General features: G+C 42.7%; 3 protein-coding genes across 5 annotated transcripts in view; 1 reads left to right on the forward strand and 2 right to left on the reverse strand.

Annotated features, from left to right (window-relative positions):
- Positions 1-2,222: 2,222 nt before the first annotated feature.
- Positions 2,223-4,873, reverse strand: LOC100136752 (cystatin). The gene is given in 3 exon segments (NM_001124704.2): positions 2,223-2,557; positions 3,123-3,233; positions 4,648-4,873. Coding segments are annotated over 3 exon segments (393 nt in total). The 5' UTR covers positions 4,849-4,873; the 3' UTR covers positions 2,223-2,476.
- Positions 4,874-9,751: 4,878 nt separating this feature from the next.
- On the reverse strand, positions 9,752-13,806 carry LOC110502826 (MAD2L1 binding protein). 2 transcript variants are annotated; one of them, XM_021581149.2, is made up of 3 exons: positions 13,517-13,806; positions 12,722-13,020; positions 9,752-12,419 (listed from the first exon to the last, which is right to left on the reverse strand). In XM_021581149.2, exons 1-3 carry the CDS (start codon positions 13,761-13,763, stop codon positions 11,874-11,876), a joined length of 1,092 nt encoding a protein of 363 aa, XP_021436824.1. In that variant the 5' UTR covers positions 13,764-13,806; the 3' UTR covers positions 9,752-11,873. The 2 variants fall into 2 exon arrangements, with proteins under 2 accessions (XP_021436824.1, XP_021436823.1); XM_021581148.2 differs by having other exon boundaries at positions 13,412-13,804.
- Positions 13,807-17,613: 3,807 nt separating this feature from the next.
- LOC110502827 (kinesin-like protein KIF16B) overlaps positions 17,614-20,999 on the forward strand; it is a 43,118-nt gene continuing 39,732 nt past the window's right edge. For both annotated transcript variants that reach the window (XM_036960540.1, XM_036960541.1), the window contains exons 1-4: positions 17,614-17,694; positions 17,786-17,866; positions 18,374-18,446; positions 18,639-18,758. In XM_036960540.1, coding sequence (XP_036816435.1) covers positions 17,820-17,866; positions 18,374-18,446; positions 18,639-18,758 — 240 coding nt within the window. In that variant the 5' untranslated portion in view covers positions 17,614-17,694; positions 17,786-17,819. The remainder of the gene's footprint in view (positions 17,695-17,785; positions 17,867-18,373; positions 18,447-18,638; positions 18,759-20,999) is intronic.

A 20,999-nucleotide genomic window follows, 5' to 3' on the forward strand; every position in this document is an offset into this window, starting at 1 on the left:
GCAGTTGTTCAACACTGCTGTCGAGACTGGAATGAGAAAAAGTTTCTCAAATGCTTCAATATTTTCCCGCAAATGTGGGTGTATACCACAGCTAAGGGCTGTTCTTACGCACGACGCAATGAGGATTGCCTGGGTACAGCCCTTAGCTGTGCTTTCGTGCATTCAGAAAGTATTCAGACCCAGACCGTTTCCACATTTTGTTACGTTACAGCCTTATTATAAAATGGATTACATCCCCCCCCCCCCCCCCCCCCCCTCAATCAATACACAATATCCCATATTGGACAAAGCAAAAACAGGTTTAGATATTTTTGCAAATTAATCAAAGTAAAAACGCAAATATCCTATTTACATAAGTATTCAGACTCTTTACTGAGTACTTTGTTGAAGCACCTTTGGCAGCGATTACTGCCTCGAGTCTTCTTGGGTATAACGATACAAGCTTGGCACACCTGTATTTAGGGAGTTTCTACCATTTTCTATGCAGATACACACAAGCTCTGCCCAGTTGGATGGTGAGTGTTGCTGCACAGCTATTTTCAGGTCTCTCCAGAGATGTTCGATCGGGTTCAGATACTGCGTTGTCTTGGTTCTGTGCTTAGGGTCGTTGTCCTGTTGGAAGGTGAACTTTTGCCCCAGTCTGAGGTCCTGAGCACTCTGGAACAGGTTTTCATCAAGGAACTCTGTACTTTGCGCAGTTCATCTTTCCCTCGTCCATCTTTCACCTCAATCCTGACTGGTCTAAAAAAAAAATCCCCACAGCATTATGCTGCCACCACCATGCTTCACCGTAAGGCTGGTGCCAGGTTTCCTCCAGACGTGACTCTTTGCAGGCCAAAGAGTTCAATCTTGGTTTCATCAGACCAGAGAATCTTGTTTCTCATGGTCGAAGTCCTTTAGGTGCCTTTTGGCAAACTCCAAGCGGGCTGTCATGTGCCTTTTACGGAGTGGCTTCCGTCTGGCCACTCTATCATAAAGATCTGATTGGTGGAGGGCCGGAGAGATGGTTGTCCTCTTGGAAGGTTCTTCCATCTTCACAGAGGAGCGTTTTAATAGTGACCATCGGGATATTGGTCACCTCCAATTGATCAGTTTGGCTGGGCAGCCAGCTCTAGTAAGAGTTTTGGTGGTTCCAAATTTCTTCCATTTAAGAATGATGAAGGACACGGTGTTTTTGGGGACCATCAACACTGCAGAAATGTTTTGGTACTCTTCCCCAGAGCTGTGCCGCAATCCTTTCTCGGCACGCTAAGGACAATTCCTTCAACCTCATGGCTTGGTTTTTACTCTGACATGCACTGTTAACTGTTGGACCTTATATAGACAGGTGTGTGCCTTTCCAAATCATGTCCAATTCAATTTGCCACAGGCTCAATCAAGTTGTAGAAACACCTCAAGGATGATCAATGGGAAAAGGATGCACCGGAGCTCAATTTCGAGTCTCATAGCAAAGGGTCTGAATACTTGTAAATAAGTTGTTTTTTATACATTTGCCAACATTTCTAAAAACCTGTTTTCACTTTGTCATTATGTGTAGATTGACATGTTTGTATTAAATCAATTTGAGAAAAAGGCTGTAACGTAACAAAATGTGGAAAAAGTCAAGGGGTTTGAATACTTTCCGAATGCAATATACCACAAACCCCAAAGGTATCTTATTGCTATTATAAACCAGTTACCAATGTAATTAGGGCAGTAAAAATAAATGTTTTGTCATATCCGTGGTATACAATGATATACCATGACATTCAGCCAATCAGCATTCAGGGCTTGAACAACCCAGTTTATAATAAAGTATAACTAGCCAATAATCCCTTATGATACACCTTGTTTTTAGTAGTCCCTTGTCTCTGACCTATTATCAATTTAAAAAATGCTGTGATATACAATAGGTATGCTGCGTCACGGGGCGGACTGGTACCAAAAACCGGCCCTGACATTTCAAACACAGGCCACCCATTAGGCAGATAATGATAATTATTCACAACATAAAAAAAGTGACAGGCCCACTGGACTAAAAACAGACCAGCCCATCCGTCTTATTACATTTATCTGTCACGTACTGTTTTCTGTGGGTTCTGTGACTCATTGGGCGTGTGACTGGCAGCTGTATTTCTCAACTTTGGACACAATCATGTGAAAAGAACACGTATAGAACTTACTTTGTAAAGGAGAGGTTTGGGCATATGGCAACTAAATGAAGCAAATAACCACATGTAAACGTTCCAAAACATTTATTTAGTTAACTGTTGCATCATTTTAATACTACATTCTCAAGACAGCAATGTTTGCATTAAGTGCTTATATTAGTGTGGGCATGCAATAAGTTTGAACATCTTTTATTAGTGGGATTCTCTGAATACATCCTAGACAAGGAGGTTGAACTGCATTGGTAAGACTAACAAATAACACTAGTACTAGATAATAGTAGTTATTGGGTAGACTAGACATTGATTGAAGTTCTCTTCACTGGGTCTTAACTTTCACACTGGTTCTTGACCATCTGGATATCGCTCATCCAGGGGCGGCTCCACACCTCGAAGGTGCACTTGTAGGGCTGAGGAGACAGAAAGCAGCATGAGTTGGCATAGTAACACAACCTTTTAGCAAGCAGAACACTTGACAATGGACTTGTTCGACATTGCAGCCGACTGCCTGATATACAAATCAACTTGCGTCATAAATAACTACTCATTATTTGTAGATCAGTCACAATTTACACACAATATATTAGTTGGTATGCTCTTGAACATGGCCAAAGGCTGCACACACAGCCTCAATTCATTAGGGCATGGACTGAATGAAGTGGATTTAACAAGTGACATCAGTTAGGGAACATAGCTTTCACCTGGTCAGTCTGTCAAGGAAAGAGCAGGTGTTCTTAATGTTTTGTATACTCAGTGTATAGCAATAACAACTGAACTGAGCAAATGTTAATTAGTTTATCAACAGTTGTCTAAACTCTTAGTTACCAATGTGCTATGAATGTTTGTAACATGTTGCAAACAATATATGGACCAGTCATAAGCCAGACATATAGGAAGCTCTGATAACCGACTGGCACTGGTTGAGGACAAACCGATCTGGGAACAGGCTAGTCTAGGCCCTATAGTGGTCCTTACCACAGCCATCTGTGGGTCCTTGTGCACGGAGCAGACCTTCTCAACACCTCCCTTCCTGCATGGGGTCCTGCCCATCTGCACTGTGAAGATGTACTTCATCCCAGATACCACCTATAGGCAAGAGGGTGGGTTGCACAAACAATCTTTTTAAATCATGGCCATCATTTTATGGGATCATATCATTCACATATACAGAAATCACACCTGCTTTCAAAGTAATTTATTGATTGTACATGTCATGTTAGATTAGGCCAGGGTGGCATTCTGTTTCTGCTCTTTTGCCAAATCCTGGCAGAACTGTCATGCAAAACACAGTACATTAAAGCAAAAACAGATTGGCACTCTGACCATGTTAGGCTATGAGGTCAACTAACAGAGGTGATAAACAGCATTTTGGCCTAATTCTAGATTGGTCTTCTCCCTATCATGCACGGATGATAAACAATTGAAATTAAAAAAACAGAATCCAATTCCCTTCCGCATTCTATGCTGTGTTCTCAAATTAGCGCAGATGCCCGCCTGGTTTAGAAATGAATAGTCCTCTGCATAATGGAAAATGTGCATTGATCCAGAGGGGTTGGGAAATTGGCATATAAACACAGAATCATTGAGCCTTCAATGTGGTGGTACTCTTGTGTTAATCTGATGAACTTCCTGACAATAAGACCCATTCCCAGTCATTTAGCAGGTGCTCTTATCCAGAGAGATTTAGTTAAATTACTAAACCCATTTCACTTGAGGAATGAAACATGAGCAAACACGATAAGCATGGATTGGCGCCCGAGGTCTTTTGGGCGTCTATGTTTGGTTAAGATTTGGTCCTGCCTTGACTTGTCCCAATCATAGGCGTCTATGTTTCACAGCACAGTACAGAAGAGCGCAGCACAGCACAGTAGAGAAAATTAGGTATAGTTGAGTACAGTAGAATGTACCATATTGTACTCTACGGAATTAAACTATATTGTACTGTACTCTGAATAGTACTGTGCCATAATACTGTTCAAACTTGTGAAACAGCCTTGACGTCTATGATTCTTTCAGATTTGGTCTGGGCCGGACTAACCAAATTGGTACTTGTTTGTTGGCGACTTTTATTAGAATAATACCCAGCATGCCTTGTTCGTTTTTTTATATATATATTTTTAATAACTTTTAGGTCGTTCAGCTTATCCAGAACGACTTAGTCAGTACAATCAACTAATGTAGATATACAAAAATACATCAGTCATAACAAGAAACATTTCTATAACCGTTACAATGAATGTTATTGTAGTTGGTTTATTTTTTTCAACGTCGCTGACATCTTTAAAGCTAATTTAAAAAGCTTACATAAATGCATGTGACAGATTGGCATATTTATTATAATAATAAATTCCACCCATACTGCAAACATCCACAAAAGACGCATTTTGAACATACATAAGTGAGAAAATACGTATTTTCTACGTCATTTTGCTCACTGGGTAGACTACACAAACTAACAAAATTATCTTGTCGTGAACTAATAAATGGAAAAGGATCTGACCTGCTTCTGTGCATTGACAACCTTGGCCACCTGCCTGACAAACATGTCGTTTGTTTTCTTGTTGTGTTCGACCACCGCGAACTGCAGGGCGTCTCTCGTTCCTTGGTCGTTCATATTTGCGTCCATGGGGCCTCCGATCAAACCGGCGTTCGCCACCGTAAAGGCCACGGCGAACAAAGGAACGACGATTTTCCATTCCATGATAATTTTCCCGTTTGATATCTTTTTTAATCGTCACTCCAATCGTATTAAACAAACAAATCCTTGCCACAGACCGCTGTTATATAAACACGGTGACGTCACTGCCTGCTTGCTAAGAGTGGGGCTTGATCTTGATTCCACCAATCACTTCAACCCAAAACCTAAAGAGGAGGACCCAAAAGTTTACACGTATTAAGTGCGTTTGTTTTGCAGAACGGATCTTTAAAAAAAAAATTAAACCAGGCAAGTCAGTTACTGTTTCTCAGTCCCTTTGGTGCATTTTTCACATCATCCCTAACATGTGCAAAATAATAAGTGCATTTCTCAGAACAATTTGTACAAACTGCAATATACAATAGATATGTTTCTAAAGCTAGTCAGTCACTAAAAATCCTTAGTACATCTCTGAAAAGTAAATATTCATGCCAATGATCATGTCAGTGTCATCAGAATGATAAGTCATTGAGTCATTGTTCACGAACAAGGTCGTCAAAATGTTTAGGCATGTTGTCAATGTAACTGTGTACTTTGACAGTATAACCTGATGTAAACTTAGGCTACAGTTTGGATGACAGTTACTGTATTGAAAATGCACAAGGCTGCACTTCTATGGCATATATCAATTTCAACAGTACTATTTACATATTACTGTATGTGGGTTATTGATTGAAAGAGACTGGACAACCCAAGGGGCACAAAGGGAAAAAAAACTAAATTAGAAAGAAACACAGGAAACCACCCCTAAGGCACAACTTTGCCCGCAGCACTGTTGTGCTGTCTCTACACATCCAGATGTTCCTGTCTGTCGACCCACATATTCTCATCCACATCACACCGGATATTTTCCCTTCCAATGCAATGTGGAAAAAATCTTTTGGAATGCCTTATCCATCCCCTGCAGGCGTCTACTGTGATGTCCTCACATGCTGCATCCATTGCAGCCAGCAGGGTCATCTGTGTGTGTGGCTGACGATCGTACACCTTCCACCTCCATGCTGAAAATAACTCCTCAATTAGGTTAAGGAATGGTGAATAAGGTGGGAGGAATTCTATGAGCATCCTCGGGTGGGTCACAAACCATTGCCTTATGATGTTTGATCGAGGGAAACTCACATTATCACAAATGACCACATACTTTGGCAAATCCTCTCTAAACTGACCCCTCTCATCATCAGGGATGAGAGCCCTGTAGAGAGTCTCTAAAAAGTTGAGTAGATGCTGGGTGACATAAAATTTACATATATTGCATGTTCCTTCCACAGCAATGGAAATGTGTGCAGTTTATGCTTACTGTACTATGTATCACTATAACATGTTGCTGTAAAGTAGTTATATAGATATATGTTTTACCTGTACATACTGGTACCGTAGCTCCTTAACTCTGTCCTCATTCCTTTGGAATGGTACACGGTACAGCTGTTTCATACTCATCTGGTTTCTATGCAGCACCCTGTCGATGGTTGAGATGCTAACCGTATGGATGTTTTCAAAGACATCGTTGTCTTCTATAATGGTCCTTTGTATTTCCCTGAGTCTCATGGCATTGTTTACTCGAACCACGGTGCAAATAGCCTCCTCCTGTTGAGGTGTGAAAAGGCGTCCTCTGCCACCGGTTTGTGGTAATCTTGCAGTCCTATGTGGGGAAAAATGCAGTGATGCATCACACTTTCACAGACAAAAACTATGCAAACACACATTTTACTGTAAAACATTCAGGTGGGTGCATGTAAGGTGCAGTTTGTATCTGTCTAGAGTATATTTCTGTATGCTGTGAAATACAAGTGGACTACTGTAATATGAAGCATTGTAGGAAGTATACAGTATACTGCTTATATACAGTAACAGTGCAGTGTACATACCTGTTCTCTCTTCGAAATGTTTGAACTATTGAGGACACGGTTGATCTCCCAATATTCGGCTGCACCCTTCAGCCATTGTAAGGCCATGATTGACAACATGGTCTACAATATGTCATCAGATATGCGCCTATGTCCTCTTCTGCCTCTTCCTCTGTTTTGCCTTCCACCACGCATTCTTGCTCCTCTTCTTCCTCCTCTTGGCTGTTGACCCTGTTCGTTTCCTGGTCCATCCATTATTGGAAAATTGCAACTCTGTGTTGTGGTCTGTCTATATATGCTTGCCAATTTATTCTTCATGAGATGCAACTTTGAGCAATTTAGACAACTGGTTGATTGTTGGTTGAACTAACACTTTACATTCCTTCATGAGTGAGGGTCAATTTCACCTGTACGATTCATCAATTCACGTTTTTGTACAAAAGGTCTAATAGAAATGTGTAAAACTATGCTCGACAGTTTATGACAAATAGTTCAACAATTTTGCATGTAATGGCTTATGCAAGGAACTAATGCCTAGATGTTTTGAGGGGTAAGACTATTCAACAGAGAACCATCTATTATATTTTGATCAACATGACATGAGCAATTGATAATGTGGAAAAAAGCTGACACTTGTACATTATCAATTGCAATTTGTTCAAAGGAATAAGAAATTGCTTTAATGATGTGCACAAGTGACTAGCTGATTTGGAATTTGTACAATTAGAATCAAGAATTGCACTTTTGATCTAAGAAATGCACCAAAGCGACTGAGAAAAACTGTAAGAACAAATTCTTATTTACAATTACCGCCTAGGAACAGTGGGTTAACTGCCTTGTTCTGGGGCAGAATGACAAATTTGTACCTTGTCAGCTCGGGATTCGATCTAGTAACCTTTCGGTTACTGTCTCAATACTCACCTGCCGACTGGCTTACCCAGTCTTGTTTGCCTGGTTGTACAGCTAAATACATAATTGAAAAACACTTATGAAATGTCACGAGACCCTGCTCACCAATGTAATTGTAAAATTCAGATGCTATTACCCAGGCAGATGCTACAGGACTGTTTTGCTAGCACAGACTGGAATATGTTCCGGGAATCAGCCAATGGCATTGAGGAGTATACCACCTCAGTCACCTGCTTCATCAATAAGTGCATTGACTACGTCGTCCACAGTGACCGTACATACATATCCCAACCAGAAGCCATGGATTACAGGCAACATCCGCATCGAGCTAAAGGCTAGAGCTGCCGCTTTCAAAGAGCGGGACACTAATCCAGACGCTTATAAGAAATCCCGCTATGCCCTCAGACGAACCGTCAAACAAGCAAAGTGTCAATACAGGATTAAGATTGAATCGTACTACATCGGCTCTGACACTCGTCGGATGTGGCAGGGCTTGAAAACTATTACGGACTACAAAGGAAAACCCAGCCGCGAGCATACCAGACGAGAAAAATGCCTTTTACGCTCGTTTCGAGGCAAGCAACACTAAAGCATGCACGAGAGCACCAGCTGTTCTGGTCGACTGTGTGATAATGGTCTCGGTAGTCAACGTGAGCAAGACCTTTAAACAGGTCAACATTCACAAAGCCGCGCGGCCAGACGGATTACCAGGGCGTGTACTGAAAGCATGCGCGGACCAACTGACAAGTGTCTTCACAGACATTTTCTGTTATGATGAGCGAAGGGGGGGACACACACACACACACACACACCCAAGAGCGGACTCAGCAGAGGAAACCGGGATGAAGAGCTAAGACAAAAGGCTAGAATCATTACTGACTGATCAGAGATTACGATCTGGCAGCGTGGAAATGGCAGGAATGAGTTTATGTAGAGGTCTTGATTATGGGACGATGTGCAGCTGGTAGGGATTTGCTCTGACTCCAGCACACCTGTCTCCAACCACACAGACAGACAGACAGACAGAAGGTTATGACAAAACCGGATGGACACCAGAGGGCGTAGTGGGAGCAGATGTGACATTTTCAACCTCTCCCTGACCGAGACTGTAATACCTACATGTTTCAAGCAGACTACCATAGTCCCTGCTTCATCAGACCAGAGGACATTTCTCCAAAAAGTACGATCTTTGTCCCCATGTGCAGTTGCAAACCGCAGTCTGGCTTTTTTATGGCGGTTTTGGAGCAGTGGCTTCTTCCTTGATGAGCGGCCTTTCAGGTTATGTCAATATAGGACTCGTTTTTACTGTGGCTATAGATACTTTTGTACCCGTTTCCTCCAGCATCTTCACGAGGTCCTTTGCTGTTGTTCTGGGATTGATTTGCACTTCTCGCACCAAAGTATGTTCATCTCCAGGAGACAGAACGTGACTACTTCCTGAACGATATGACGGCTGCGTGGTCCCATGGTGTTTATACTTGCGTACTATTGTTTGTACAGAGATACGTGGAGTTTGGAAATTGCTCCCAAGGATGAACCAGACTGTGAAGGTCTACAATTTTTGGCTGATTTCTTTTGATTTTCCCATGATGTCAAGCAAAGAGGCACTGAGTTTGAAGGTAGGCCTTGAAATACACCCACAGGTACACCTACTTGACTCAAATGATGTCAATTAGCCTATCAGATGCTTCTAAAGCCAATACATAATTTTCTGGATTTTTCCAAGCTGTTTAAAGTCACAGTCAACTTAGTGAATGTAAACTTCTGACCCACTGGAATTGTGACAAGTGAAATAATCTGTCTGTAAACAATTGTTGGATATCACTATATAGACAATGGAGTAGCATTTCAGATGCAGCATTCTTCCTGTTGTCAGAGCTGCTGATTGGTCCTTTCTTTTTCCTGTCTTTATGAAGTTCACCCTGGACTACCTGCTGACCAACACCATGATCTACTGGACCACCGGCTCCATCATCTCCACCATGAGGTTCTACAAAGAGACCCTCAAGACCAACATCGAGAACAGACTGGATAATGAGTGAGTGTTTGTGTTGCGGCACAGTGCTCCACAATGACATGAGGCTGTTGGCTTTCTCTCTACAGGGCCTGTCATTTAATACCTGTTTAATGGAAACAGTAATGCCACTTAATATGCCATAAGTAACTTACTGTACATTTGTAGTTGTATGTGATCCTTGCAGGACTTGAACCCATGACCAACTGAATTACAGAGCCCTAATCATGCTTGCTTTGTTAAGATAGCAGGCTCCCAATAATGAGGGTCTCTAAGTGGTTGTTTGACCTACTTTAGTTGAATGGACTGATTCTAATTCACCCTGGGAAAGAGAGCCTTCTAAATGAATGTCTGCTGTGAATAAAATGTAATTGTTTTGCAGTGTTTGTTCTCTCTCGTGTCCTCAGGAAGATGGTGTACAGTATGTGCCTACAGGCTTAGCGACGTTCCTTAATGAGATAATGCCTGTGCCCCAGGTTCAGGAACATCTAGTCCTACTTCCCCCAAGGAAGCCACTTCGCTGCCTTGGAAGAGGCACGGCTCTTGGCCGACGACCTGCTGCAGTTTGTTAGGAAGGTAAAGTTGTTTTAGAGCTGATGCAACAACAGCCAGTCCCAAATTGCTCCCTACCACAAACCCGTCGATGTTTGCAGTTCTGTAGATTCTGGATAGGTATAAGAAGTGCAGTGGTGAAGCTGACACCATATTTGCTGACACCTTAATAAAGATCTGCAGAAATTAAGGGTTAGGGCCAAGGAAGAGAGTAGGAAGCGTTTGGGACTGTCAGGGGAAGGGGTGGGACATGGGTTTGGTATGTAATGAACACAACCCAGGTGTGTACACTGCACTCTCCAGCCAAGTGCCAGGAAGAGAGCCAACAGAACTCCAGGAACTTAGTGTTCTCACAGAGGTGCACAACTAACTACTAATAGTCCAAGTTTCTCTAAAACCATTTTATACTGTTATCAAAACTCAAAATCAAACTGTCTTATCAAGTCAATATTTGAAATACTCTGTCAAACAATGCTATTATAATTTAAGATCAATGTAATATGAATAAGGCTTAGTCATTTGATAATGTGCACTATCAGTCAAAACATAATTGACCAGCACTAACACATTCAGGTTACAAATGTCTGCCAGATTGAACAAGAACTGTGGAAGCAACATAATCACAGATGTTTCAGCTCTTTCCTCTTGTCCTTGTTGTAATAATGCACTACTGCTGTAATCATGTCTATTGTGACAACCCTGTAATGTCTGGCTTGTTAAGTCTTTTGTAGTGTCTAATATTGGTGCGGCTGGTTTCCCAGAATAACCCGGACACAGCTTAAGTCGAGTCCTGGGATGTATACTATAATTCAGCTTTTAGCTGCAGATGTGTACAATTCAAATGAATCGGAAATAATTTAGTGATCATGCTAAAACTGACATACACACTGTATATTTACAAAATATTGTTTCAGACCTCCATTTTTAAGCAATTGAAAACCAAGACACGTCAATGTACAGTATAGGTACAGCCAGTGTTGCGTCTCAACCAGATGAAAAGTAGGCATACTGTCCATAACATTTTTTAGAAGGCTATATTATACACAGTAAAATCACCAACACTGCTTTCATTACAGCACATAGCCAAGCTAAAAGTAAATACACTGCTAAAAGACAACATAATTCATTAAAAATCATGCTGTACAGATCCCGAAAGTTTTTCATATGAATTGTAATAAAAACACAGTCCCTGGACTAGGCTAAGGGTTACATATGCTGTGTTTACACAGGCAGCACAATTGACCATTTTTAAATTTCACAAGATATCTTTTTCAGAGCTGATCTGGTCAAAAGACCAATTAGTGAAAACAAGATCAGAATTGGACTGCCTGTGTAAACGCAGCCAGAGAGACAGGGGTCCCTGAGAGAGAGAAAGGTATGGCAAATGTGCAAATCCGCTCAGTCAACACTTGGGCTGCGTTTACACAGGTCCATATTCACAGCTGATCTAGGATCATGTGCCCTAGGTCCATATAATGTTAGTCATTGTGATCCAAAAGGTCAAACTGAACCTAGATCAGCACTCCTACTCGGAGACACTTCATAAAGACGGGCCCAGTTTTGCCTTCAGATCAGTAAGAGTAGGATTATATAGACGGGGGGACCGGATCCTAGATCAGCACTCTTACTTTCAGATTCTGAATACAGGACCTTGTCTCATCTCATACTATACTATGGCTGTGGGTTAGAGTACCTTCCTTGTACCTTGTATGTCACTTGCTGAAGCCTTTGATAGTCAAGGGGGCCTGAAACCACACATAGTCCTGCCAGGCAGTCTGCCCTCCTCCCTCAGACACCCCAGACCCAGAGACACGACTGGGGTCACAAGACAGAGAAATAACCTGGCTCTTCACCCGTGTGGGGACCTTGAAATCCAGCTTGGGCCGGAACCACCCCACGCCACAATCCCTGTGGGCCAGAACCATGACCGTCGTGGCTGTGAGCCGGACAGGTTTAGCGTCAGACAACAGGTCGGCCACGAAGAGCGTGCGGAAGACTTGGCGCAGACACGAGGAGACGCGTAGGCTCCGGTCGCCGGTGGCTAGTATCACATCCTCCATGTTGACTTCGTACAGCTCTTTGGGAAGGAGGAGGGAGCCGCCGAGCAGGAGGAGCACACGGGGGACCAGGGAGAGGGAGAAGAGCACTTCCAGTTGTTGTAGCACCTGCTCAAGGTCTTGGAGGGTACGCTGGCACCTCCTCCAGTCCAGGCCTTCTACAGTGGACTGACCGGGCCTCCAGCCCACTGCCTCCTCATTCTGGGGGAAAGAGGAAGAGAGAGGGCCTGGGGTCAAACAGCAACTCATAGATCCTAGACAACACTGCTAGGAGTAGGGCTATTATAGCAGCCAGTATTTATTCGGTTGGAATAAATCTGTATTGCAGGAGGTTCCCAGGGTTCATCCCCTCCGACCTTCTCCAATGCATTTTGAGAAGGTGGTGAGAAGAGATGAAAAAAGGAGTCAAAGAAAGACAAATAGGGAAAACAGTCATTGATGTTAAATAAGTAGTGAGAGAAACATGGTTGAGAACGTTGGAAGCATCACTGCCCAACACTCACCTGCATGGCAGCTTGCTGTCTCTTCTGAGAGTAAACCAGCTGGTCATAGGTCATGGGCAGCTGTTGTCTTTGGTAAAGGATACACTTCAGTATCTCACTGACGAAGCGGCAGCAGCCCTCCTGTGTGACCAAACCTGGGAACATTACCTCCACACTGCCCTCCTCCCTGGCCCTCCGTAGCGTCTCTGCATCGTCAGCCTCAGCCTGCTTGGAGGGGGTCAGAGGGAGGAGAGTGGTGGCTGTGTCTGTGCTGCTGGTCTCGGTGATAACCTGACAGGTACTGCCTGCAGATGACGGATCTGTGGATAGAACACAATAGAATCATCTGATAGGTCCACCTCAGAATTTGAGCAGATCACTGTCAAATAACACACTGTTAAATAACTTTTTAGGAGATAGGTTCTGGGTTTCCGAGACTAATGACAGCCACCATGGTGGCAGGCAACCAGTCAGAGACTAGGCTGTCATAAGTGTTGTTGGTTCAATAAGCTTATTTTACTACAGAAAAACATTTCTACAGCTGTTTCAAAGTATTGATCTCCTGACATATCATGCGTATGACCTGGCTGACTGACGTATGACACATTTATCATGGACACAGAAAGATATCGTAGCTACAAGTACAGCTACCTACGAATAGCAACACGTGAACATCATGCGCAAGTGAATAGGAATAGAAGAGAGACAGACCAACATCAGAAACACAGGAGATGATGTAGTTTTCCTTATTTTCCGTGGTTACTACGATATCTTTGGAGTTAATCTCATCTGACTTTGAGCTGTTTGGTGTGTTACATTTGCTTGTTGTTGTCGGTGTTTCCTGGGATAGTCGCCCCGAGGTTTCCGTAGCTGACTGTTCGTCTGAGAAGTCGTTTGTCCGGCTCGCGACGTAACATTTGGTGTCGGATTTAATGTGTATGTTGATCCCTTTTCCTTGCGAAGTTGGGAGACACATTTTTGATCGGAGGTTGTGATCATTTGTGAATGTATTCGTTGTCTCTACGCTCCCGGTGACCACCTCCCTGTTTGTTTGTTCCGCCATCGCTGACTCGTTTTGAAAAATTCCACTCAGTGCGTTGCATCATGGGAAGACCAGTGGAAACCGGTCATTGCTAGAAGGGATCCAGCTCCTTCTTCTTCTTCTTTGAGGTTCAACGGCGGTTTTCATCAAATACATTTAGGATTTCCGCCACCTACTACACTGGAGTATAACTCCCTTATACTTCACTTGAGTCTTTTTTTAAATAAATCAACAAATACCCTAACATCTAAACATACCAACCTACTCCACTATTTAAATATATTTAGTTCTAACTAAGGCCAACAGCTTGAAAGGATGGGACATCACCACTTAACACAGCCTGTAACTATTCTGACGTCAAGTCTCGCAAGCCCAAATACCTCTCTGCAGCTGCCACCACCACCTTAACTTTCTTCACTGCCTCAGCATAAGACAACTTCTGCACTCCTCTAACCCTGGAAACCTCAACCTGCCTCTCTTGACCAGACATTTTAGATCCACAGCCCCATGGACACCCCTACAATTAACACATACCACTACTTTCCCCAGTGCTACACATTCCTTTGTCTCATGCCCTTCTGCACACTTCTCACACCTAGGAACCTCCCTACATACTGCTGTGACATGCCCATAAGCTTTACACCTGTAACAAATTAATGTATTGGGCACAAAAGTTTGCACGGGATAACTTATATATCCTACCATCACTATGTCAGGCAAAGACTCAACATCAAAACTGAAAAGGACAGACCGATTCTTCTTTTTCACCACTCACGCCACTCTGTCTGCGTTGCACCAAACGACGAGCATCACAAGAAAACAGGAATCTTAAGGGATCCAGCTTTAGTCAAATGAACGTCAAAAGTAGAATTTGGGGGGATTTTAACTAACCCTAAACCTTTTCTAAACATTTACCTAATTCTCTTAAACCTGCTACATGTATTATCATAACCTACTCCCTAAGTTCTCTTAACCTGCTGTGAAAAGTCAAATCTGACTTTAATTTGACAAAAGCTCCATTACGAAAAAAGATTGCAGACAGAGTGTAGTATAACTGCAGTATGCGACAAATACTGCGTCCAAAATACCAGTTTTGATTGATTTTAGAGTACTGCTAGAGTTATTCTGCAATTACAGCGTCCAAAATACCATAGTCGACTGCAGTTACTGCACTTTGACTGCAGTTTCAAAACTCAAATATTTTTTGGGATCAAAGGTGTTTATAACTAACCCAAGACAGACCACAGCACTTCTTCTTTTTCTTCTTTTTCTTCTTCTATGATATCATGGCAGACTGCAAATAAATGTTTAAAGTGCATGCCGTCACCTACTGTGCTTGAATGTCCGATCAATCATGATCTGCCCAATTCTATACTACCATGAAAATTCTAAACCAAATAAATCCCTACTAACTTCTACCACACTCTCTCCCCCAAAAAACTCCCCAACCCCATTAAACTTGATCTATATTATGCTGAAAATAATCCACCCTTAGGAGTGTTCAGCATGTCAGCAGCCATTTTAACAGTAACGTATGTTACCCACAATATCTCTTTTGCCATCTCCACAATAACCTTCATCCTGGCATTTCTGCTTTCCACAACCGAGTCGTATTGATAACCTTACCAATTAAAGCTATGAAGTCAACTTTATTAATTATCAAAGTGTCATTTGACACTGCACATTCATGAGTTCAAGATTTTATGAGCAGGCCTCAAAACCATGCCAAGACCAGTAGAAGCACTGACTACAGTTGCTACTCCAGGAACATCCATGTAAGCTCCATCAGTCCGCACTGTAGTTCTACCAATCTGTCTTACAGCCTCTGCATATTATGACTGATCCTATATCTCTGAAAATCTCTAACCTCTCTCTGCACCTGCCATCCACCAAATGCTGCACTGTGTTCTCCCCCACAATTACAGCACTTAACCTTCACATTGCTTCCACATTCACCGTAATCATGTTCCTCTCTGCACTTGGCACATCTTTTCTTTCCTTTACACTGAGCAGCTTCATGTCCCATTCTTTGGCATTTAAAACAATTTTTTGTTGTTGTATTTAATATGCTGCAAAAGGAGCAGCTACTCTTCCTGGTGTCCAGCAAAATGAAGGAAGTTTATACAATTTTAAAACACAATACATTCACTGATTTCACAACACACGGTGTGCCCCAGGCCCCTACTCCACCACTACCACATATCTACAGTACTAAATCCATGTGTATGCATAGTGCGTATGTTATTGTGTGTGTGTGTATGTGTGTGTGTGTGTGTGTGTGTGTGTGTGTGTATATATGCATGTGTCTGTGCCAATGTTTGTTTTGCTTCACAGTCCCCGCTGTTCCATAAGGTATTTTTGCATCAGTTACTTGATGTGGAATAGAGTTCCATGTAGTCATGGCTCTATGTAGTATGGTGTGCCTCTCATAGTCTGTTCTGGGCTTGGGGACTGTGGGGTATGCATGGGTGTCGGAGCTGTGTCTACCAGCAGTTTAGACAGACAGCTCGGTGCGTTCAACATGTCAATACCTCTCATAAATAAAAGTAGTGATGAAGTCAATCTCTCCTCCACTTTCAGCCAGGAGAGATTGACATGCATATTATTAATATTAGCTCTCTATGTACATCCAAGGGCCAGCGTGCTGCCCTGTTCTGAGCCAATTGCAATTTTCCTAAGTCCCATTTTGTGGCACCTGACCACATGACTGAACAGTAGTCGAGGTGTGACAAAACTAGGGCCTGTAGGACCTGCCTTGTTGATAGTGTTGTTAAGAAGGCAGAGCATCGCTTTATTATAGACAGACTTCTGCCCATCTTTGCTACGACTGCGTCAATATGTTTTGACCATGACAGTTTAGAATCTAATGTTACTCCAAGCAGTTTAGTCATCTCAACTTGCTCAATTTCCACATTATTTATTACAAGATATAGTTGAGGTTTAGGGTTTAGTGAGTGTTTTGTTTCAAATACAATGCTTTTAGTTTTAGAAATATTTAGGGCTAACTTATTCCCTCCACATACATAGAAACTCTGGCTTTACTCAAAGTCAGTGACAATGCAGTGCATATGGGACAAATTCTCAAACATTGAAACTAAGGAATCCTATCTGTACATTTTCTTTAATATCATCTATGGACATAGATATTGTGACCCCATTGATGACTCCGCTCAACATAGCATAAGCACCAGGTAAGCGTTTCACTGTAAGACCTATTGTATTCAGCGCATGTGACAAATAAAATGTGATTTGAGGTACATTGCTTTTAATCTTCTTCCCATTAAGCTTTTCCATTTGCAGAATCTTCCCTTGCTGAGCCTGGCTATCCACAGCCTGTCGTTTTCAATGGGAACAAATTAGTCATAGTAGGCAGAACAATGAAGGGGACAGAGCCAAGCACGAGCAAGCGCAACTTGGCTAGCGAGATCCTATTGCAGCGTTCTAGCATGTATTTGGCTTTAGGGAACGCCTACTCTAAAATGCGCGTGTGCGATAAACAACGCAATTTTTTAAACCTATGGCAAAGGGTAAAGACTACAAAACTTTGTCCACTCTGTTCGTAATAAATTATAGTTTTGGGAGCAGAAAACTGTTGAGATCAAATGTTTCATCGATGAGAACATTTGCCAGAATTTCGTCCACAAAACATCTCACTCCATCTTCTCCAGCCACCATATAAAGGTAGTGAGTGGAAACGACAAGTGGATGCTTCACATTTATACATCCGATTAAATATCTGTCTCATTGTTCTATCTGTGTCGGAATATCTTCTTGACATGCCCGTGGAAGACTGTAGCCCAAATCCTATGAACTCAAATCAGGTAGAGCCACCTAGCGGTGAGTCTGTGCAGACGGGGACAAGCACAGTTGCAGCAGCTGCATCGCGCAGTTAATCAAGTTGATATCAGTCCTTTCTGAGAAGTAAACTATTGGAAGAGAGGCCTGCACACGAGTAAGTTTCCCACAGCTATTAAAACTGAATCAGTATGTTGCCATTTCAAAGTTAACGGATTGTAGCTACGTATGTGACTGACACGGTGCAGTTCTCAGGTGACTTGGACGAAAGTGCGCTGTGCCATGGCGTCAGTGCGTGTGGCTGTCCGTGTAAGACCTTTGATCAAGAGGTCTGTATACTGATGGAGTCAGTCAATACGCATTATGGCAACGTTAATGACCAGTATTTCCAGCACTTCTACACAGTTTGACATGACTTATTATTCTTCTCTTGGGTACATGGAGCGGCATTTTGAAAACCGTATAAGTGGAAACTGTTCAGTTACTATCTCATATGTTCATATTCTGTAACTCCTACCCAAATAATGTTGTTGACTCATCCTATAGGGGTATTTGTGGCCAAGGCATACGTTTTGATATAGTCATGATTCACACTAAACATTTTGAAGTCCAATGGTGATTTTTCAAAGAATAACTGCACAGTTCAAAATCTAATTACCTGATAAGAGGGGCATTTCTGATTCAAGTAAATTATCATCACGACACTGACTGTATTTATCAAGGCACTAACAATCAATTGGCTGTAGGCCTACATTGGGCATTGTATTCAGTTTTCTACATAAAACAGCCTGACTGACTTCAAGTAAACTGCTCAAAATTCTACATTAATTTCACAGAGAAAAGGAAGTGTCTGCGAAGGTCATTATCCACATGGAGGGGAGCACCACTTCTATAGACTGCAACAAAAAGGTGAATTATTGATTAATGTCAATGCTACATATGTCTTTTTATATATTCAAAGAACAGACAATGTTTTAAGAGAGAATGTACAAATATCTGGAACAACTAAAGGCTCTAGAAGGAGGATGACATGTTGCACAATGACTAAAATAACAATACCCCTCCTGTTTTATAAATTAATCTAATCTATTATGCTTGTAGCACCTTTCCAAAGGCACCCCTGGCACTGGGCTGAAGGACAGAGGCAGACAGTCGTTCTCCTATGATTTCTCCTACGATTCTACGGATGTCGGAAGCCCCAACTTTGTGCCTCAGGAGAAGGTATAGAACACACACACACCTCTAAACCTGCAGCCACTCTCAAGCCAGGTGGTTAGCTGTTGGTTACAACTTCATTAGCTATACTCTGTGGTGTGTGTGTTCTCTTTTGTACATCGAGAAGAGACTGTACATCTCTTATCTTCAGCTCCAGACTTGAGTCCTGCAGTGATGTTCTTCAAGCTCTATGTACTCTAGAGCAGAACCCTCAGATACTGACTGAACTCACCCTGTTTTCACACATGCTTCAGGCTTAACCCCTATTTCACCTCCTCTCACCCCCAGGGCCCTCTTCAACCACCCCCATCACTGTTGCACCCCATATAATTACATATAGGACACCTCTATGCTCCTCTCTCACCACTGTCTACTAAGATTCCAGTGTTTTGTACACCATGCACTGTCTGAGGCTGTATATAATACTATACATGTTGAAGTAAGACCAACTCTTGTGAACCTGTCCCGAACCATTGCATACTCTGTACCTAAAACCAAATCAAAATCAAATCAAATGTTGTCATATGCGCTGAATACAATGGGTGTCGACCTTACAGTGAAATGCTTACTTACAAGCCCTTAACCAACAATGCAGTTTAAAATAAAATGCCCTAAAAAAAAAGTTTAAAAAATAAATAATTAAAGATGGGGTAGTGCAAAAAATCTTGGTAGCCATTTGATTAGATGTTCAGACGTCTTGTGGCTTGTTTAGCTGTTTAGAAGACCTAGACTTGGCGCTCCGGTACCGCTTGCCATGTGGTAGCAAAGAGAACAGTCTATGACTAGGGTGGCTAGAATCGGACAATTTTTAAGGCCTTCCTCGGACACGACCTGGTATAGAGGTCCTGGATGGCAGGAAGCTTGACTCCAAGTGATATACTGGGCCGTACGCACTACCCTCTGTAGTGCCTTGCAGTTGGAGGCTGAGCAGTTGCCATACCAGGCAGTAATGCAACCATTCAGGATGCTCTCGATGGTGCAGCTGTAGAACCTTTTGAGGATCTGAGGACCCATGCAAAATCTTTTCAGTCTTCTGAGGGGGAATAGGTTTTGTCGTGTTGTTGGGTTCTGAGAGAGGGTAATGTGTAATGTTTGCATTATATCAGGTATCCTATTGAAATATTGAGTGCAGGGAAGCGATCACATGTGGCAGACATTGATAAGGGGAGAGAGCCATGGATTAGTGATGAGGGCGGGGGGGTCGAGATCCGGTCAGGTTACATTAAGGGAGAAGTACGTTTATGGCCGTATTACTTTGTCCTGCCTAGCAGTAAAGACGCAATGTTTGTTCAGATGTGTAGGAGGAGACTCGGCCTAGGAGAAAGGGTTAAATATCAGTGCTTGTGTGAACAATGTCTTTGTCTAATGCAGCTGTATTGATCCTCTGGGAAGAATAAACTTGGTTAAGCTTTCATAGTGTCAGTTGAGTTTTTACTCTGAGAATTAGTACGTAACAGTGCCCTCATCATGATTGTCTTGGTGTGCTTGGATCATGTTATTTTGTTGGTGATGTGGACACCAAGGAACTTGAAGCTCCACTATAGCCACGTCGATGAAAATGGGGGCGTGCTTGCTCCTCCTTTCCCTGTAGTCCACAATCGTCTCATTTGTCTTGATCATGATGAGGGAGAGGTTGTTGTCCTGGCACCACACGGCCAGGTCTCTGACCTCCTCCCTATAGGCTGTCTCGTCTGTGATCAGGTCTGTTGTGTCATCGGCAAACTTGATGATGGTGTTGGAGTCGTGCCTGGCCATCAGTGCACAGGGAGTACAGGAGCGGACTGAGCACGCACCCCTGAGGGGGCCCCGATGCCTGGTTCCTCTCTAGGTTTCTTCCTAGCTTCTGGCCTTTCTAGGGAGTTTTTCCTAGCCACCGTGCTTCTACACCTGCATTGCTTGCTGTTTGGGGTTTTAGGCTGGGTTTCTGTACAGCACCTTGTGACATCAGCTGTTGTAAGAAGGGCTTTACAAATAAATTTGATTGATTGAGAATCAGCTTGCCAGATGTTACGTCATCTTACAGCCTGGGGGTGGCCTGTCAGGAAGTCCAGGATCCAGTTGCAGAGGGAGGTGTTTAGTCCCAGGGTCCTTAGCTTAGTGATGAGCTTTGAGTGCCCTATGGTGTTGAACGCTGAGCTGTAGTCAATGAATGGCATTCTCAAAAAGGTTTTCCCTTTGTCCAGGTGGGAAAGAGCAGTGTGGAGTGCAATAGAGATTGCATCATCTGTGGATCTGTTGGGACGGTAT

Source organism: Oncorhynchus mykiss, chromosome 23 (assembly GCF_013265735.2).
Source record: "Oncorhynchus mykiss isolate Arlee chromosome 23, USDA_OmykA_1.1, whole genome shotgun sequence".
Classification (NCBI taxonomy): domain Eukaryota; kingdom Metazoa; phylum Chordata; class Actinopteri; order Salmoniformes; family Salmonidae; genus Oncorhynchus; species Oncorhynchus mykiss.

Coding starts and splice junctions, on each gene's coding strand:
- LOC110502826 (XM_021581148.2), bottom strand. CDS start 13,763: ATGGCGGAACAAACAAACAGGGAGGTGGTCACCGGGAGCGTAGAGACA. Junction 13,021..13,411: donor CTCCTGTGTTTCTGATGTTG/GTCTGTCTCTCT, acceptor TTCTATCCACAG/ATCCGTCATCTGCAGGCAGT. Junction 12,420..12,721: donor GACAGCAAGCTGCCATGCAG/GTGAGTGTTGGG, acceptor TCTTTCCCCCAG/AATGAGGAGGCAGTGGGCTG.